The sequence below is a fragment of the Schistocerca serialis genome, chromosome 10, assembly GCF_023864345.2.
Source record: "Schistocerca serialis cubense isolate TAMUIC-IGC-003099 chromosome 10, iqSchSeri2.2, whole genome shotgun sequence".
In the NCBI taxonomy this organism is placed as follows: Eukaryota; Metazoa; Arthropoda; class Insecta; order Orthoptera; family Acrididae; genus Schistocerca; species Schistocerca serialis.
Genome location: NC_064647.1, coordinates 123,069,578 through 123,088,665, shown reverse-complemented (window position 1 = coordinate 123,088,665; position 19,088 = coordinate 123,069,578). Strand labels below are relative to the sequence as shown.

Sequence of the window (19,088 nt, the reverse complement as noted above, 5' to 3'; positions counted from 1 at the left end):
GATCTGACAAGAAGGATCAGGTCGTCCGCATATGCGCGACAAACGAAAGAGGTCTCATTAAGCGCTATCCCAGTAAGTGAGCGCCTCATAACACACACCAGCGACTCAAGCGCTATCGCAAACAGCATCGTGGAGAGTGGGCACCCTTGTCGGACGGAGCTGTTAATAGGAATCGAGCCCGCTTCCCGACCGTTTACAATCACCTTCGATGTAGCCCCTCTTATTAGCCTCATAATGATGGAGATGAAAACAGGTGGAATCTCCATTCGGCTCATGACTGACGCCAAGAAGTCATGGTTTATCCTGTTGAACGCACGATCGAAGTCCACAGATATCATCGCTGCTCGCATTTTACAAGTTTCCGCAAGGGCGATAACGTCACGGTATTCACTTAACGCCGAGGAGATGTTGCTTCGCACCCCTAGGCAAGCCTGATCAGGGGATATTGTCCTGGATATCGCCAGCTTGAGACGAGACGCTAGTAGCCGTGCAAAAATTTTATAATCGGTGTTTAGCATAGTGAGAGGCCGATATTGATTAACACTGCGACTCCCCGCCATCTTCGGGATGGGAAGAAGAAAGCCCGTCACAAAATCCGACGGTAGGCGCATGTTCGGACTCATCGCCTCATTGTACATCGACACCAACTGTGGCATCATCATGTGCACGAATTCTCGATAAAACTCTAGCGTAATCCCATCTGGCCCCGGTGATTTATGGGCCGCTCCTTTTGTGAGTGCCAGCTTTATATCGTCTTCTGTGAGTGGCTCCATAAGCGCTGCCTTATCCGTCTCTGTCAGTGTCGTTTGCAGATGTTGCAGTATCTTTTCCCCTACCTGACGGTCCGTCGGTGTACCGGCATAGAGATGGCGGAAATGCTCTAAAAATTGATTTGCAATGTCCTGTTGTGTTGTCAGTTGACGGCCATCTAAACCGTGGAGCACTGTTACCAATGCCCGGCGGTAACGCTTATGTTCCCGCGACACATGGTGCATCGAGGTACGTTCCCCAGTGATGGTGTCGAGACATCTTGCCCTTATTGGGATGCCACCCAGTCGTCGTCGCGTGATCGATAGGATTTGTGCCTTGACACGATGAACTTCCGCATGATGTTCTGCAGACGGCACCTGGAAGGACAGCTCACGAAGCATGGTGTAATAATAATCAAGAGTGTCTCTCTGCCATCTCGTCTTATCCCGACCATACTGTATTAGAGCTGTTCTTATTGCCGGCTTAGTGCACTCGAGCCACCATTGAAGCACGGAGGTATACGTTGGTAGACGGCGTTGACATGTGGCCCATACCTCCTCGTCTCTCTGACGACATTCGGGGTCCGCCAAAAGGGACGAATTGAGCTTCCATGTCCCGCGGCTTCTCCACACAATTTGCCTAGGGAGTGACATGGTACAAATGTAAGCCAGATGATCAGTAAATGCCGCAGGCCATCGTTCCGCGTCGACCACCTTATCCTGTAGGCCAACCGAAACATATATTCGATCGAGTCTGCTCGCCGAGTGACTGGTAAAAAAAGTATATCCCTCACGGTTCCTATGAATCATGTCCCAGGTGTCGCTTAACTCCAGATCCCGGCATAGCACATGCAATTCACGACAGGTATTGTAATGTGGTGTCTGGTCTTTTTGGGCTAAAACACAATTGAAGTCACCACCTATAATGAAATGATCGAATCTGCCGGTAAATAAGGGCACAATCTCTTCCGAATAATGTCTCGCACGCGCCCGTCTGTTGTCTGTGCCGGAAGGGGCATAAACATTGAGAATGCGAATTCCATCAACAGTTATCGCCAGTCCTCGTGCCGAAGGTAGATAAGCCAGGTCTCGGACCGGAATCCCGTCCCGGACCAATATCGCCGTTCCACTGTCGTTGTTCGAGTGCGGCGAGGTGTAGGAGATGTATCCATGTACTTCCTGGAACTCAGGAATGTAAATTTCCTGCACCATCAGTATATCCACATCCGACGCGTATTTCATGTCCCTAAACAACTGCTGTTTCACGGGCGATCTAATGGTATTTACATTCACCGTCCCTATTCTGTATGCCTGGGGTCGAGTAGCTGTCATCTCCACATGATGTTAAAATGACAAAGTTTCACCGTGTCGATAGTCCCTTTACACATCCTCCGAGGGTCGCCCGAGGAACGTGTCCCTGCGGCATTAGGTTTCTTGAGATGCGGATGCAAGGCCCCGCCAATAGAATGGTCTGCATCGGTGATGTCGTCGTCCTGCTCATACCAGCTGATACTATTGGTGTGCTCCAAATTTTCCTGTGCGGCGTTGATGTGTGACATCTTTTGTTCTTTCGCAGCTGTAGACTCCACCGCCGAAGGGGTAGCAGGCCCCTGAGCGGATGCGTCGTCTGAACGATATGACATCATTTCACTGTCCGAATTCATATGATCTGCGACATCCGAAGCTTGTGGTTCCATGTCAGACAGGTCCATAGTGTTAGACTCGTCTGGGCTCCCTAGAAGAGAAGGGAGCTTCTCCGCAGAGTTTAGTCGGCGCTTCTTGCGGCGCTTTGGCGAGCGTTGTTTGCGGGCCCTAACCTCGGCCTCTGGTGTTGGCGCATCTTGCATCTCCTGCGTTCCCGCCGCCGCCACAATGCCCTGGGGCCGTTCCACTTCAGCTTCCATGCCTATTGTGATGCTCTCATCCTCTTTCTGCGCCACGTGTAGTATCTGAGATTGGAGGTTGGTCGGAGCCATTCCTTCTTCAGTGGCGTTCGAAGGCGCCTCAATCAACTGCGGCGTCGGTTCGATGGTGTGCTCCGACCTCGGCGTCACCTCCCCGCGAAGTGCCGTCACGTAAGTCATCGGCAGTGACGTTGGTGTAGTCGGATTCTGGAAGTCTCCGCTGGGGAGTTGCACGAGTCTCCTCTGCATACACGCTGATCGAAGATGTCCTTCACCACCACACCCGGAGCATGTCCGGGGCTGTCCATCATAGATGACAATAGCTCTACAGCCGCCGATGTTTATGTACGATGGCACATGTTTCGTAAGGGCAATTCGCACCTGTCGGACACCATTGAGCACTGGATACGTGCTAAAACTTGCCCAGCGTTCGGCCGTATGACTAATAACTCTGCCATATGGCTGGAGTGATTCAGTGACCAATGATTCGGGTACCTCGAAAGGCAGCTCGAAGATTCGAATCGTACGCACGCCCAGGCCCGAATGAGCGACTAAAACTTCGCCAATATGACCATCGGAGTGTCGGAACTGGAATCCTCGTTTGGCGGCTTCAATGATCCTATCACATGCTGCGTCGTCAATCATCTTTACGTAAAGAGTGCTGCTCACGATTGATAAATGAATTCCAATAATCTCCGTGAAATTAAGATGCACTTCGTCCCTCAAGAAACGTTCGATTTCGAAAGCCTTCGGTCTTGCATACTCGTTACAGAACGTGAACTGTATCGTGGTTTTTCGGAAAGTGTGTGCCATTGCGTTCGATTCAAACAGTAACACACGCGAGTGACGACGGTGTAAACACCGCTTCTTCCGCGACCGTTCGCAGCCGAGACGTAAACAAGTCCGAGCTGCTCCGCGGCGAAAGGCGGACTGAGCTACCGAAGCACGACTCACGCCCGGTACTCACAGCTTTACTTCTGCCAGTACCTCGTCTCCTACCTTCCAAACATTACAGAAGCTCTCCTGCGAATCTGCCAGGAAGTTTCATATCAGCGCACACTCCGCTGCAGAGTGAAAATCTCATTCTGGAAACATCCCCCAGGCTGTGGCTAAGCCATGTCTTCGCAATATCCTTTCTTTCAGGAGTGCTAGTTCTGCAAGGTTCGCAGGAGAGCTTCTGTAAAGTTTGGAAGGTAGGAGACGAGGTAGTGGCAGAAGTAAAGCTGTGAGTACCAGGCGTGAGTCGTGCTTTGGTAGCTCAGTTGGTAGAGCACTTGCCCGCGAAAGGCAAAGGTCCCGAGTTCGAGTCTCGGTCGGGCACACAGTTTTAATCTGCCAGGAAGTTTCAGGATGTATGTTGTCCATTCATGATCTACAAAATTCATCTGGAGCACGAGCGATGGCAGTCAATAAAGTAAAAGTAACATGGTATAAGCATTAACAACGTTTGTACTTTTTAAAATTATATTAAAATATTTTCTTATAGAATATGCCATATTCCTTAGTATAAACTGTTTATTAAACAACTTTCTGTCTTAATTTGAAGATGATATTTTTAATAATTTCAATGTTTATGTAAGAATATCAACAAAAAGCTGCGTTATCTCATACTGTTCCCAGGTGGGGCAGAACGGGAAATATGCGAACATTTCTTTGAAGAAATTTATATTCGGAGACCCCTGTATTGATTGATAGTTCTGCCATTTACATGGTATGCGGTGCGTTTCTGTGTTTGCACAGTATAGGGCCGATTCTGTCCATCACTCTGGGAATCTATGCCAGAAAGGCCGTACTCGACCTTTCTTTTTCCGATGTGTCACTTCGCCGAATGTTTGATTCCGTGACACTTCTAATGTAACTGGTGGAGTTCCCATCGTTCCTCAGAACGCTTTGTAGGTGTTTCATGTCGCTTCTGCGGCGCTGCGGCTCACAAATTGGCCTCGCTCGCTATACGAGCGCATTAATCATGCCTCCGAGCGAAGTGGCGCTGTGGTTAGCACACTGGACTTGCATTCGGGAGGACGGCGGTTCAAACCTACGTCCGGCCATCCTGATTTAGGTTTTCCGTTATTTCGATAAATCGCTCCTGGTAAATTCCCGGATGATTCCCATGGAAGGGCACGGCCGACTTCCTTCCCCATCAGCCCTTCCCTAATCCGATGGGACCTCGCTGTTTGCTCCCCTCCCACAAATATACCAACCGACCATTCCTTGTTTCTTTTTCGGGTTGTGATTTAACAATTAGTGCAGGTACCGGTCTGTGTGTGTCGGTTTTCGATACACTCTGTGTCCCAGGGTTTAACCGTTCTTCGTGACCAGCACATCTAGGAAGGGTATCTGTTTATCTTTTCTATCTCCATGGTAAATTTTATGTTGGCATAGGGAAGTCACCGAGCTGTTTCTCACTATGGCTCCACATCCTGGAAGTCTAAGCTGCAGTGAATGACGGTTGCAGGTAGCAAGGAGAGAGCCCCAGCGGTAATAACCACAGGAAAGCCCTGGGGCGATGGCGCGCCAGGAATATATGGTACGAGGGTTATGCAAAAAGTATGTTCTGATCGGTCGCGAAATGGAAACCACTGCTAAAATTCGGTAAAGCTTTGCACAGGTGTGTTGGGCAGTGTCTCTAACATGCTTGTCTACCGTGTCGCGTCGCTCTTTTCAGTTTTGAGTGAACAGTGAGCACTTAAAGATGTGTGGGGAACAGCGTCTGCCGCCAAGTATGAGGGCCTGGTTAGAGATTTCGCCTGTGTCATGCAGCCCACATAACACAACTGTCGAGCAGTTCCTTCTTCATGCCAATTCTCGACCGCACACTGCAGGGGCAATGAAGATGCTCCTGCAGCGTTTCCGATGAGAAGTGATCTATCACCCACAATACAGTCTCATATCTGCTCACAAGAACCATGAAGACAAAATTTTTCCACAAACAACTAGCTGTAGACCAGTGCAGATAACTGGCCGAAAGCACAGGCGGCTGCTTTCTATGACGAGGATATTGGAAAGTTGATACAACACTACGACAAAACTCGAAGCTGGAGCGGCGACTATGTAGAGAAGTAGGTGGAAGGTGTACCTAACTGTTGCAAATAAAACGTTTCTGGTTTTCACTGTGGCTTCCATTTCGCGACCGATCGGAACTTACCATCTGGACAACCCTCGTATAATCTGCGGCCGCGAGCTCGACTCCAGTCCGCCAGAAGGAGGTTTGAAAATGACAACCACTCGTGCTGGCGGAAAGTCAGAAAAATCACCAAACGAACGTCGGCCGAAGAATCCGAGACAGAAACCAAGGAGTGGCTATGAGAGCCTCAACAATCTTTAAAACTGCGAGACTGAGTTGCAGGAACTACTAGCTATTCCACTCGCACAATAAAGAGAATAGCGAAGTGGAAAACATATTAGAATTTCCCAATGCGTCACTTCTTCAGCAAGACGCGAAGAGGGAGAGTACAATTTTATTTTTATGTAATTGGGATACTCCACGTGGCATAGAGGCTCCACGCTGTACTGCAGTGTCATTTGGGTTGTCTACGCAGCGGGCGTTAAGCGGCGAGACAGCCGTGATTCTGGACTGGCCTACAGAGGACGACACCTTTGCTGCGCTATTTTACATCGTCCGTCACGTGGGCGGAAACAGAGCGTAGCTCAGTATCATTCCGTTCGCCGGATATTTATGTGGGCTGCACGGCCCAGCAAGCAGAGTCGAGTAGAGATTCAATTGGCAGGTCTACTCCCAGAGCCTACACACAGCATTCTAGTTACGACGAGTCCCGGCGGGCAACAGACTGCAGAAACTACTGAACCTTACGTCTGGTCTCTTCCATATACGAGCTAAGTATTGGTTCCGTAATAAACAAAATGAACTTTGACTCTGAACGGTCACTTAGTAGTGCTGTTAATCGCAGCCACATTGATAGAACAGATATAATCACTTTTACGTGTGTTATGTCTTGTCGTACACCGAGGCCTTGGAGATCTCGTTTATGGAGTATACCCTACAACAGAATACAGCAATAAAGTTCCTGAACAGGTTATGAAACGGTAGCTATAAACTTGGAGGGGCTTTAGAAGATGTCATGAGGAACCAACTAAGTTATAGGCGCCAGCACTTGTCACTGGGACACCCAGTCAGCAGAAAATGTGACTGTGTACGCTGACGGACGGTAGGCGGAACGCCTCGAAATGTTGTTCGTTATTCGGTAATCGGCAGTGGAGAAGATGCAGCTAACTGCTGTGTAGATAGGCCTTGTCTCCGATGGATGTGATGCTTTGTATCTTCGGTGGATGACCGTTTCTGAGACAGGTTTCCATCCACAGTTTATTTTTCTCCTATATAAGAAAAAACACTGGAGATTTCAAACGATATCCTCGGTATAGTTCTGTAATGCTCTATGTGTTATTTATATCGCAAGGTCAGTACTATAGTTAATGGAATTGTCTGATACATTGCATTTGTACCTCGTTTTTGTTTCATGAGATTTCAATTTGATAGCATGTGGCCAGATTTGTTTCGCTTCGGTTAGTTGTTTATGCAACTATTTTTTGTGCTCTTTCGAGTAACTGTTAACTTTGAATCCTATATTTGCCACTTTATTGGTCATAATGACACAACCTGTTAATATGACGCTCTGGAGACTTGCTAGCTATAGCTTACAGGCGATGTATGGTACGTGTTTCCGCATAGGCTTCAGCTGTTGAACTACACCTCCCGTACCATGCAGTGATCTTTCAAGACAGAGCCCCCAGCCCCTCTTCCCCACCACTACAGTCACTTATAACGGTACTTTGCGGGCAGGCGTGTCAATTAGCATCATATTAATTAAAATCGGGGATAAATAGACTTTATTTTGGAAGAATTAAAAAGGGGAAAGTAATGCGATACTTTAATAACTGCACAGTATTACTAAGAAGCAATATAATGAAAAGTAATAAAAAGCAAAGTAGCAAAGATCAAGCCGGACAGAAAGATATAGGGGCGCGTTTGTTTTTAACACATATAAAAGAACACGTAACACGTTATTGAGCTCTCTACCTTCAGTTATCGCGATCGGGCTAGTCGATGAAAAAGTGGTACGCGACTGCGAAATTCGTTGAGATTATTTAAAGACTCTTCAAGCGCGTTTAAAATACATTACGTATTACGAAGTGATCAGAGGCGTTTATAGTCGGGTGAAGTGAAAACGATTCCGACAACATAATTCGAACTTTGTGTTAGCTGGTAAAAATACTCTTGGGAAACTATTATGGTTGTGGAACCCACGAAAGTTGTACGCAACGGAAAGCTATAGTTTACGTAATTCTGCATTTTTTAAAATTGTGAAATGCGTGTGGGCGCAACTTTAAGAGAATCTTATCCTTGGACGGTTGCGGGGGTAACTGATACAAACAATGCGCCAGCATAAAAATAGTTCGCTTATTAACTACCAGATATTAATTAACTGGGACCTAAAATACTAAAAACAGCGCATACACCGTTAAATTGAACCCTGCGTGTGAAAGACAATCACATCGAACATTCCAAGAGCGAAGAATAGACATTTAAGTGCCGAATTTATAGCCTGGGTGATGTCGATATTTGGACATTATATGACACGCGTTATTCAGAACACGATATCGACCATTTTAATACTGGAAAGAAGGATAGGATCATCACCCCCAATCCCGATCGATATTTCATATTTAGTTAGTGAAAAGAAAAGTGATAATAAACAAACAACATTTCAGTTTTATCCACGATTTTGGCTTCATTACGTAGTCTTGACTACATGATAAACAATATCTGTGGGAGTTGTATGCAACGTATCGTCATAATATTTAGCCAACCAATATTGTGGGACACCAAAAATGTAAATGCATGAAATTGTTCTTACAGCGGATGTATAATGTGTGAGTACGACGAACTATATTGAGAAACTGATTATCCATTACGTACTTGCATGTTTATCTGCGAAAATGGTCCTGGTCGGTACATCAGCATAGAGTTCGAATAGAATCGCTGGAACAATGCAAACCATTCAGATTAATCTAACATCTAAATACGCATAATGCTAGTAACACCGGGATGTGTTCTTTCTCAGCCCCGTGGCAGTAATTGAATTAAGAGTCAGCCGGGAATAACATTTAAATCAGTTGACGACCATTGAGCTAGCGTCACGAATTTTCAAACGTCCACTGCGATGTATGAAGGCGAGTGACACCACGAGTGCTAACGTCGATCGAGAGGTGTCGTCGTGATCGTATTGAATGACACTGAGCGGTCACACACTACCGTTGTGACCTTCCCTACCACGCCATCTGCGCAGGTAGGGGCTCAATTAGTGTGCACTCTAAGGCTGTACTACTTGAACGCTGCTACTGTTCCTACTTGTAAAGCCATAGTAGGCCCACGATCTGTAATGTAACGTTTTAAGGAAAGCGAAAAGAATGGAAGTGAACTCACCCATGGCATCCTGCCGCATCCCGGAGACAGCAGCCGCGGTCATGTTTGTGGCTCCGTGCGTCATACTGAAGGGCTGCGTCATGCCCGGGTACGAGCTGGCCGTCATCTGCGGACACAAGTACTGCGGGCTACTCATGGCTCGTCCACACTGGCTGCCGGTCGCCGGGGTCCAAACAAGGCAATCAAGGCAACTGGGTGTGAAAGGTGCACCTGCGAGCTGCTCATAACGCACCCACACAATCACTCACACACCAAGATGCAAACAACAAAACAGGCTAGTTGCAGTCAGGCTGGGTGTCTGTGAAGGTGTCCACATGATGTCAAAACTACTGTGCAGTCGTATGCACTGTGGGCTATTTGTGACTATATCTCACAGTCTGCCACACTCCAGTCACAAGCAACAAAATGGGCCATCTAGGTGTGATGATCCAGGAAGGTGGTCGCCACACACTTTTCGAAGAATTCAAGGTTCATCTACACAGTCAGCGACACACCAAGATGGGGATCACAAATTAAGTGACAGTGCAGGTAGTTTATGAAAATGTTCTTATGCTGACAACTTTTATGGATTAGTTGAGGTTCATCTTCACAGCTGGCCACACTCTATAGTTCAAATGACAAAACGGGGTAACTGGGTGTGGGGTTAAAAGGAAGCGATAAGATGGTGTCATAAGTGCTGCACGCTACTCGTGGCTCAACTAAAAAACCACCAGCTGTGGATATCTACTGTAGAGTGAGTCAGAAGAATGGAGAATGAAGGGAGAGAAGCCCATTGTGTCTTAGATAGCTGGTGATAAATACTATGAGATTCTCATAGGCCATCCACAAATTCTGCTGCAACATTTTACTGGAACAGGAAACCAATTGACATTCTGAAGGAAGATTCTTGGTTGAAGAGACTCCAAAAAGTCAATCTCTGTTGGTCCATTATGGACAGAGGACTTTGGTTGGTTAAATAACTGTCAGTGTCAATGAAATTCATCAACAGCCATGTAACTTAAGACGTTATATTATTTTACTTTATGGCATGGTGAAATGATGAAACTGGTAGCCTTCAAAATAAAATAAAATAACATCTTGAGTTACATGGCTGTTGGTGAATTTCATTGCCATTGACAATTTCTAAAAAGTCCGGTGGGAAAATAAGTCCAAACCACTGCCACAGTCCACTATTGAGGAGAGTGTTGGATGTTGCCTGCAGTATCTTTCGGTAAACAGTGAACGATTGAATAAACACATGTACAGTACTAGTTTGAAATACTGAAACATATGGAGGAAATACTGTCTGGTGTGCTAAGAACTGCAGAACATAAAACCATATTGGGGAGTGTAGGAAATAAAGTGACATCCACAGGTGATTAAATTAATGCCTCGGTCAGCGTCAGTGCTTCGCATGAAAAAAATCAAGAAATTTGTCAGTGATCACTCGAGAACTATTACGCAATGCAAGGATAATGGTTTGGTGAGCTGTGTTCCGAAAAATTCTGAGGACATTGGTACACAGAAGTGAATGTGGTCGTCCAACAGGTCCCTGTACGTCTTTGAACTAACACAGTACGATGACAGTAGTAATAGCTGCAATGTAGTGATGGCACAAGGCACACTGAGGTTCACCTGTGGTACGTATTTTTGATGTTGATGTCGTTGGTGTTTGGGTAGGTCTGGCAGGTGAGTGACAGTGTGGGGGTATGTATTGTATCTCATGGGTGAACAATGTCATGACTCAAAGTATAATGGCTTTAGAGAACGACTGTGATGTGGTTATGAAACAGTGCATACTGTGGTTCACTTAGTACCTGTTAACAGTGTTGATCGTTGATCGTGGATGATCCATTCACGAAACAGGGTATAATGCCGATATGCAAGTACGGCTGTGTGGTTATGGTCACTAGATGCTAGGGTTCCCGTGGGGATTCCTGTTCATGGTTTGATGGTGTTAGGATGTGGAAAGGGCTGGCAGTTGTGTGATGGGTGGGTGCAGATTTTGGCAGTGTTGGGGTGCAGCTGGGGCTAGTAGGTATCTGACATAAGTGGGTAGATAATGTGCATCAAGGATGGACCATGTTGAGACTTAGAATATAACGGTGGTACCGTTATAAGGTAAGGATCACTACATGGTAACGGCACAGTGCATGCTCATGTTTACTAGGGGATACGTTTTAATCCAGTTTCTTTTGCAGAAACTGGAATTGGCCTGAAACAGATGAAAGGTGGGAAGGCGGCAGGAGTAGATGAAGTGATATCAGATATGAATGGGCAGCTGTAATCCAAGGAATACCGTGGTTACATCGGTTGCTGGAGGTGACATAGAAAGAGAACGAAGTGCCAGATAATTGGAAAAAGGGAATTATAATACAGTTGTTTAAGAAAGGAAGTAAAACGAAGTGCACTGAATACCAAGGAACCACACTGCTATCACATTGCCCTAAGATAACGGAAAACAGCATATAAAAGATACTGAGGAAAATCCTAGAACATCAGTTTTAGGAAGAACAGTGTGGATTCAGAAGCAACAGGGTAAATGCAGTCCTCATTTTTCCAGTCGTCAGTTATGGAAAAAGGAAAGAACCTGATAGTAGTATTTCTTGATTTGGAAAAAGCGTAAGTGCGACAGAATACCAAAGCGTAAAATATGACAGTGCTTGAGAAAAATAATGTTCCTGACTCATTAACTAAAAAAGTCAGATATTATTGAAGGTTGTGAAAGAGTATACGAGTAGGAAATGGTAGGTCAAAAAGGTTTCTTACAAAGGGAGGTGTTCAGCAAAGGAGTTCGCTTTCCCCATTACTCGTCATTAAATTTGTAGACACAATCACGAAGGAAATCAAGGAATCAGAAAATGAAGATCTCAGTGTTTCTGCTTATTGCTGATGGCATCGCCACTTGGGGAGAGACAGAAATGGAGGTCCAGAGGAGACTGGATTAATGGTATAAAATTTTAAAGAATTTAAGCTGACTGTCACTAAGAGCAAGACAGTGGGAATGAAGATGAGTAAGACACCCACACCTTGTAACATCATACCAGAAGGGGAGAAGGACGAATGTGTAAAAAGGTTCAGTTATCTGGGTAGTGTTGTATCAAGTGATGGAAGTGCCAAGCCAGAACTTTTAAACAGAGTAGCAAAAGTGCGAAACCTAATCTCGGGAGTTCCTCTAAGAGGTGAACAGACCAGTATGAAACCAATCTCCTCCCAGTCATGACTTATAGTCTGGAGTCCTGTGTAATAAATAAGAGAGAAGGGAGTCACATACAAGTATGTGAAATGAAGTCCCTTTGGTCAGCTCTGCAAAAACCAGGAGTGACATAGTAGAATATGTAAGGAGAGACCTGCAGGTGATTTCGACGATGGAGGAACGAATGAGTGCTTCGAGATCGAAGTGGTTGGGTCATGTGGAGCGAATGCACCCGATCCGAACTCCATGTCAGTACTTGGATATGGAGGTACCAGAAGTAGAGCGACTGGGTGGCCAAGGGAGGGATGGTGAGACCACATTAATGAGGATTTCAAGGGGAGTAACGTGGGATGCTGTGGAGGGAGAAAAGCTATACCAGGACGGAAACCAATGGAGGGATATCGTTCACAAAGTTCTTACCCAGATCTCTGGAAGGGAAATCGTAATGAAGATGATGATGAAGATACCTCTTCATGATCTGATGATGGTGGGGCGCAGGTAGGGATGGTAGACGTATGACAGCAGTGTAGAGTAGATGTTGTGCATCATCGGTGAACCATGCCATGACAGAGTATAATATTGGTAAACATTTTTTGGAATACAGTCATCAATAGATTATTATATTTTAACTAAAGTTCAGTCTTGATCACAACACTTATGTCTCAATAACGTAGGTGACCGGTTTCGGTTATATTTATATAACCATCTTCACACCTGTGAATTAATTTTAGAAAATACTAGAAACCAATCTTAAAATAACATGAAAAGTGTCTAATGACGACCAATTTTAACAACATAAAATAAAACTTATTATATCCATGGCTTCCTTGGAGGATGGTGGGCGGAGCTCTCCTCAGCTGCTACGAAGTCAACTGATGGTTATGAGTGCTGAGCATGAACTTAAATATGCAGAGGCTCCGCCTACTTCCTCTTACACTACTCCACAACTGCCAATCAGCGTTCATAATATGACGCTATCGTCAAAGTATAAAAATACGAAATACACTAATAACATGAAATTGATTCATTTAAAATGTCTGATTAAGAGATAGTTAGTATGTGTAGAACTTATTTGTATTTTAGATAAAAACGGTAAACTATGGTGTGTAATAGCTGTGCTCTCTGTGGGCAACCTTAATACTATTACAGTGTCAGTTAAATCAAAGATGTAAAAGTCCTTGGAATTGTGGTATATATCGATTATACCGTGTCGCCTACATCACAATTGCATCTTTGATGGATGTTGCAGAATCGTCTTACTTTAACTGTAGTTTGCATAGCAACATTCTTTATAATAGTAGGGTAGCAGCCAGGAGTATGTTCCGCATTATGTTTCTCTGAATAACTGATGAGACAGCTGATTAAATATTTAGAACTCATCGATCTAAGAGTTTTTATAATAATCAATTTCAATTTAATAAATATTTTATATGTTATATAGCATATTTTTCATACGTAGCTTTTGTCATGGGTATAAGTAATCTTATATTTTAGAACAAAAGAGTAGGTGCACCTTAATTATAAAATTTCGTCAAAAAGGTCGTAAAAATATTTTTCTCGAAAATCTAATTGTTCATTGATCAGCATTGATGATTTGGTTTTCAGATGAGCATATATCTCGATTTCATCTAAGATATTCATAAGTAAATCTTTATTTGCATAATGAAGAACTTGTAGATTCTGTTGTACTGTCCCTTCAGCATGATTATTGAATGTTATGTGATGGCCGAAAACAGATATTGTTCGTGAGGTACCCGACGTATGTTCTTTGTACCTTACTGCAAAATTTCGACCTGTTTGGCCGATATATATTTTCTCACAGTCTCAGATCCAATGTAGAGACCTGTTAAAATTTGTCGTCATTAGACACTTCATGTTATTTTAAGATTGGTTTCTAGTATTTTCTAAAATTAATTCACGGGTCTGAAGATGGTTATACAGCGTGTTACAAAAAGGTACGGCCAAACTTTCAGGAAACATTCCTCACAACAAAGAAAGAAAATATGTTATGTCGACATGTGTCCTGAAACGCTTACTTTCCATGTTAGAGCTTATTTTATTACTTCTCTTCAAATCACATTAATCATGGAATGGAAATACACAGCAACAGGACGCACCAGCGTGACTTCAAACACTTTGTTACAGGAAATGTTCAAAATGTCCTCCGTTAGCGGGGATACATGCATCCACCCTTCGTCGCATGGAATCCCTGATGCGCTGATGCAGTCCTGGAGAATGGCGTATTGTATCATAGCCGTCCACAATACGAGCACGAAGAGTCTCTACATTTGGTACCGGGGTTGCGTAGACAAGAGCTTTCAAATGCCCCCATAAATGAAAGTCAAGAGGGTTGAGGTCGGGAGAGCGTGGCCACGGAATTGGTCCGCCTCTACCAATCCATCGGTCACCGAATCTGTTGTTGAGAACCGTACGAACACTTCGACTGAAATGTGCAGGAGCTCCATCGTGCATGAACCGCATGTTGTGTCGTACTTGTAAAGGCACATGTTCTAGCAGCACAGGTAGAGTATCCCGTATGAAATCATGATAACGTGCTCCAATGAGCCTAGGTGGAAGAACATGGGGCCCAATCAAGACATCACCAACAATGCCTGCCCAAACGTTCGCAGAAAATCTGTGTTGATGACGTGATTGCACAATTGCGTGCGGATTGGGCCAACTGGCGGTGAATCGAGGAAGTACAGTACATACTGACGAAACTAAAATGAGCTCTAACATGGAAATTAAACGTTTCCGGACACATGTCCACATAACATCTTTTCTTTATTTGTGTGTGAGGAACGTTTCCTGAAAGTTTGGTCGTACCTTTTTGTAACACCCTGTATAAATACACTCCTGGAAATGGAAAAAAGAACAAATTGACACCGGTGTGTCAGACCCACCATACTTGCTCCGGACACTGCGAGAGGGCTGTACAAGCAATGATCACACGCACGGCACAGCGGACACATCAGGAACCACGGTGTTGGCCGTCGAATGGCGCTAGCTGCGCAGCATTTGTGCACCGCCGCCGTCAGCCAGTTTGCCGTGGCATACGGAGCTCCATCGCAGTCTTTAACACTGGTAGCATGCCGCGACAGCGTGGACGTGAACCGTATGTGCAGTTGACGGACTTTGAGCGAGGGCGTATAGTGGGCATGCGGGAGGCCGGGTGGACGTACCGCCGAATTGCTCAACACGTGGGGCGTGAGGTCTCCACAGTACATCGATGTTGTCGCCAGTGGTCGGCGGAAGGTGCACGTGCCCGTCGACCTGGGACCGGACCGCAGCGACGCACGGATGCACGCCAAGACCGTAGGATCCTACGCAGTGCCGTAGGGGACCGCACCGCCACTTCCCAGCAAATTAGGGACACTGTTGCTCCTGGGGTATCGGCGAGGACCATTCGCAACCGTCTCCATGAAGCTGGGCTACGGTCCCGCACACCGTTAGGCCGTCTTCCGCTCACGCCCCAACATCGTGCAGCCCGCCTCCAGTGGTGTCGCGACAGGCGTGAATGGAGGGACGAATGGAGACGTGTCGTCTTCAGCGATGAGAGTCGCTTCTGCCTTGGTGCCAATGATGGTCGTATGCGTGTTTGGCGCCGTGCAGATGAGCGCCACAATCAGGACTGCATACGACCGAGGCACACAGGGCCAACACCCGGCATCATGGTGTGGGGAGCGATCTCCTACACTGGCCGTACACCACTGGTGATCGTCGAGGGGACACTGAATAGTGCACGGTACATCCAAACCGTCATCGAACCCATCGTTCTACCATTCCTAGACCGGCAAGGGAACTTGCTGTTCCAACAGGACAATGCACGTCCGAATGTATCCCGTGCCACCCAACGTGCTCTAGAAGGTGTAAGTCAACTACCCTGGCCAGCAAGATCTCCGGATCTGTCCCCCATTGAGCATGTTTGGGACTGGATGAAGCGTCGTCTCACGCGGTCTGCACGTCCAGCACGAACGCTGGTCCAACTGAGGCGCCAGGTGGAAATGGCATGGCAAGCCGTTCCACAGGACTACATCCAGCATCTCTACGATCGTCTCCATGGGAGAATAGCAGCCTGCATTGCTGCGAAAGGTGGATATACACTGTACTAGTGCCGACATTGTGCATGCTCTGTTGCCTGTGTCTATGTGCCTGTGGTTCTGTCAGTGTGATCATGTGATGTATCTGACCCCAGGAATGTGTCAATAAAGTTTCCCCTTCCTGGGACAATGAATTCACGGTGTTCTTATTTCAATTTCCAGGAGTGTATAAGCGAAACCGGTTCAGCTATGTTTTTGAGACATAAGTGTTGTGATCAAGACTGAACTATAGTTAAAGTATAACAGAGTATAATGCTTGTTCGCAAGGGCTATGATGTGCTTATGACACAGGGCATGCTGTGTTTCTTTCGTTCGTAGTTTAGATAGCGTTTGTGTGCAGGCAGGACTGGCACGTGTGTCACATAAAGGGGGGGGGGGGGGTAGATGATACCCATCACGGATGGACCTTGTGGTGATTCAAAGTGTAAAGCTGGTAGCTAGGGAATGCATCGTTGCGGTGACGCAGTGCTGCTGAGGCTCACCTGGGGGTACCTGTTCATGGTGTTGATGGTGTTCGGGTGTGGGTAGGGCTGGTAGCCGCGCGACGCCGTGGGGTAGATGTTGCGCATCATGGCGCCGTTGCAGGCCGGCAGCACCGACGGCGCCAACGCCTTCTGCAGCTGCTTCTCCTGCTTGCGGTACTTGGCGCGCCGGTTCTGGAACCACACCTGCCGACACACGACAACAACGCGTGCGCTCAGCAGCCGTCCAGGAGCCGCACTCAGCAACGCGTGCAGCCCTGACAGGTTAAGTAATAGTCCGGTTGTGTGTGCGTGGACCATGAAATACCTTTGTGTGACGATAGAAATATTTTAAATACTGATAATCCTCTAAAAAAACTTTTGGGCGGCCGTTTTAGCCATTAGTAGTTCTTTATTAAGTGATCGTACACAACTGGTTTCGTGGTGATTTAATCGAATCTCTAACAGTATGTCTATAACTAATTTAATATTGGTTAGAACGTTTCAGATAGATTATACAGGGTGTCCCAGCTATCTTGTCCACGAAAAATATCTCTGGAACAATAACAGCTACTGGAAAACGACTTTCACCGGTATCAATGTAGGGCTGGGGCTCATGAATGTACATATTTGGAAACATTCTAAAACGAAAGCATATGTGTTTTTTAACACAAACTTATGTTTTTTTAATGGACCACCTATACTGTTTCTTCAGCAATCCATAGCATGATAAAGCACATACACAATGGCGTTGATTGCATCGCAATATTCCCATTACATCCCGAGATATTAAGACGCGAAGTTGACGCTTGAAACACCCGACATGCGCTGCTAGCGCACGTCCTGAGGCTCAGGCGTGAACCCCATGCTGCCCGTAATCGCTGCAGGATGGCAGCAGACGGTATTATTCGTTTCGGACCTCTTGATAAGTGTGGAAGTGTGATTACGCATGTCAATCACATCGCTATTACGGGCAGCATGGGGTTCACGCCTGAGCCTCAGGACGTGCGCTAGCAGCGCATGTCGGGTGTTTCAAGCGTCAACTTCGCGTCTTAATATCTCGGGATGTCATGGGAATATTGCGATGCAATCAACGCCATTGTGTATGTGCTTTGTCATGCTATGGATTGCTGAAGAAAAAATATAGGAGGTCCATTTAAAAAAATATAAGTTTGTGTTAAAAAACACATATACTTTCGTTTTAGAATGTTTCCAAATATGTACATTCATGGGCCCCAGCCCTACATTGGTACAGGTGAAAGTCGTTTTCCAATAGCTGTTATTGTTCCAGAGATATTTTGGGTGGACAAGATAGCTGGGACACCCTGTATAATGGTAAGACAGAGATTTAGGAACCAAATTTTAATTGGTCAGACATTTCCAGCGGCAGATGTGGCCTCTTACCACAATCTATTGGTTATGAACTGTAGATTAAAACAGAAGAAACTGCAAAAAGGTGGGAATTTAAGGAGATGGGACCTGGATAAACTGAAAGAACCAGAGGTTGTACAGAGTTTCAGGGAGAGCATAAGGGAACAATTGACAGGAATGGGGGAAAGAAATACAGTAGAAGAAGAATGGGTAGCTTTGAGGAATGAAATAGTGAAGGCAGCAGAGGATCAAGTGGGTAAAAAGACTAGGGCAAGTAGAAATCCTTGGGTAACAGAAGACATACTGAATTTAATTGATGAAAGGAGAAAATACAAAAATGCGGTAAGTGAAACAGGCAAAAAGGAATACAAGCGTCTCAAAAATGAGATCGACAGGAAGTGCAAAATGGCTAAGCAGGGATGGCTAGAGGACAAATGTAAGGATGTAGAGGCCTATCTCACTAGGGGTAAGATAGATACTGCCTACAGGAAAATTAAAGAGACCTTTGGAGAAAAGAGAACCACTTGGATGAATATCAAGAGCTCAGATGGGAACCCAGTTCTAAGCAGAGAAGGGAAAGCAGAAAGGTGGAAGGAGTACATAGTGGGTCTATACAGGGGTGATGTTCTTGAGCACAATATTATGGAAATGGAAGAGGAGGTAGATGAAGAGTATGACAGAGCACAGAAAGACCTAAGTCGAAACAAGGTCCCGCGAGTAGACAACATTCCATTAGAACTACTGACAACCTTGGGAGAGCCAGTCCTGTCAAAACTCTACCATTTGCTGAGCAAGATGTATGAGACAGGCGATATTCCCTCAGACTTCAAGAAGAATATAATAATTCCAATCCCAAAGAAAGCTGGTGTTGACAGATGTGAAAATT

General features: G+C 45.7%; 1 protein-coding gene across 1 annotated transcript in view; it reads right to left on the bottom strand.

The window, feature by feature from the left end:
- The window catches only part of LOC126424591 (homeobox protein unc-42-like), a 95,782-nt gene that overhangs the window by 51,407 nt on the left and 25,287 nt on the right, over positions 1 to 19,088 (bottom strand). Inside the window, exons 2-3 of the mRNA XM_050087332.1 lie at positions 16,853 to 17,038; positions 9,096 to 9,201 (exon numbers count right to left, since the gene is read on the bottom strand). Coding sequence (XP_049943289.1) covers positions 9,096 to 9,201; positions 16,853 to 17,038 — 292 coding nt within the window. The remainder of the gene's footprint in view (positions 1 to 9,095; positions 9,202 to 16,852; positions 17,039 to 19,088) is intronic.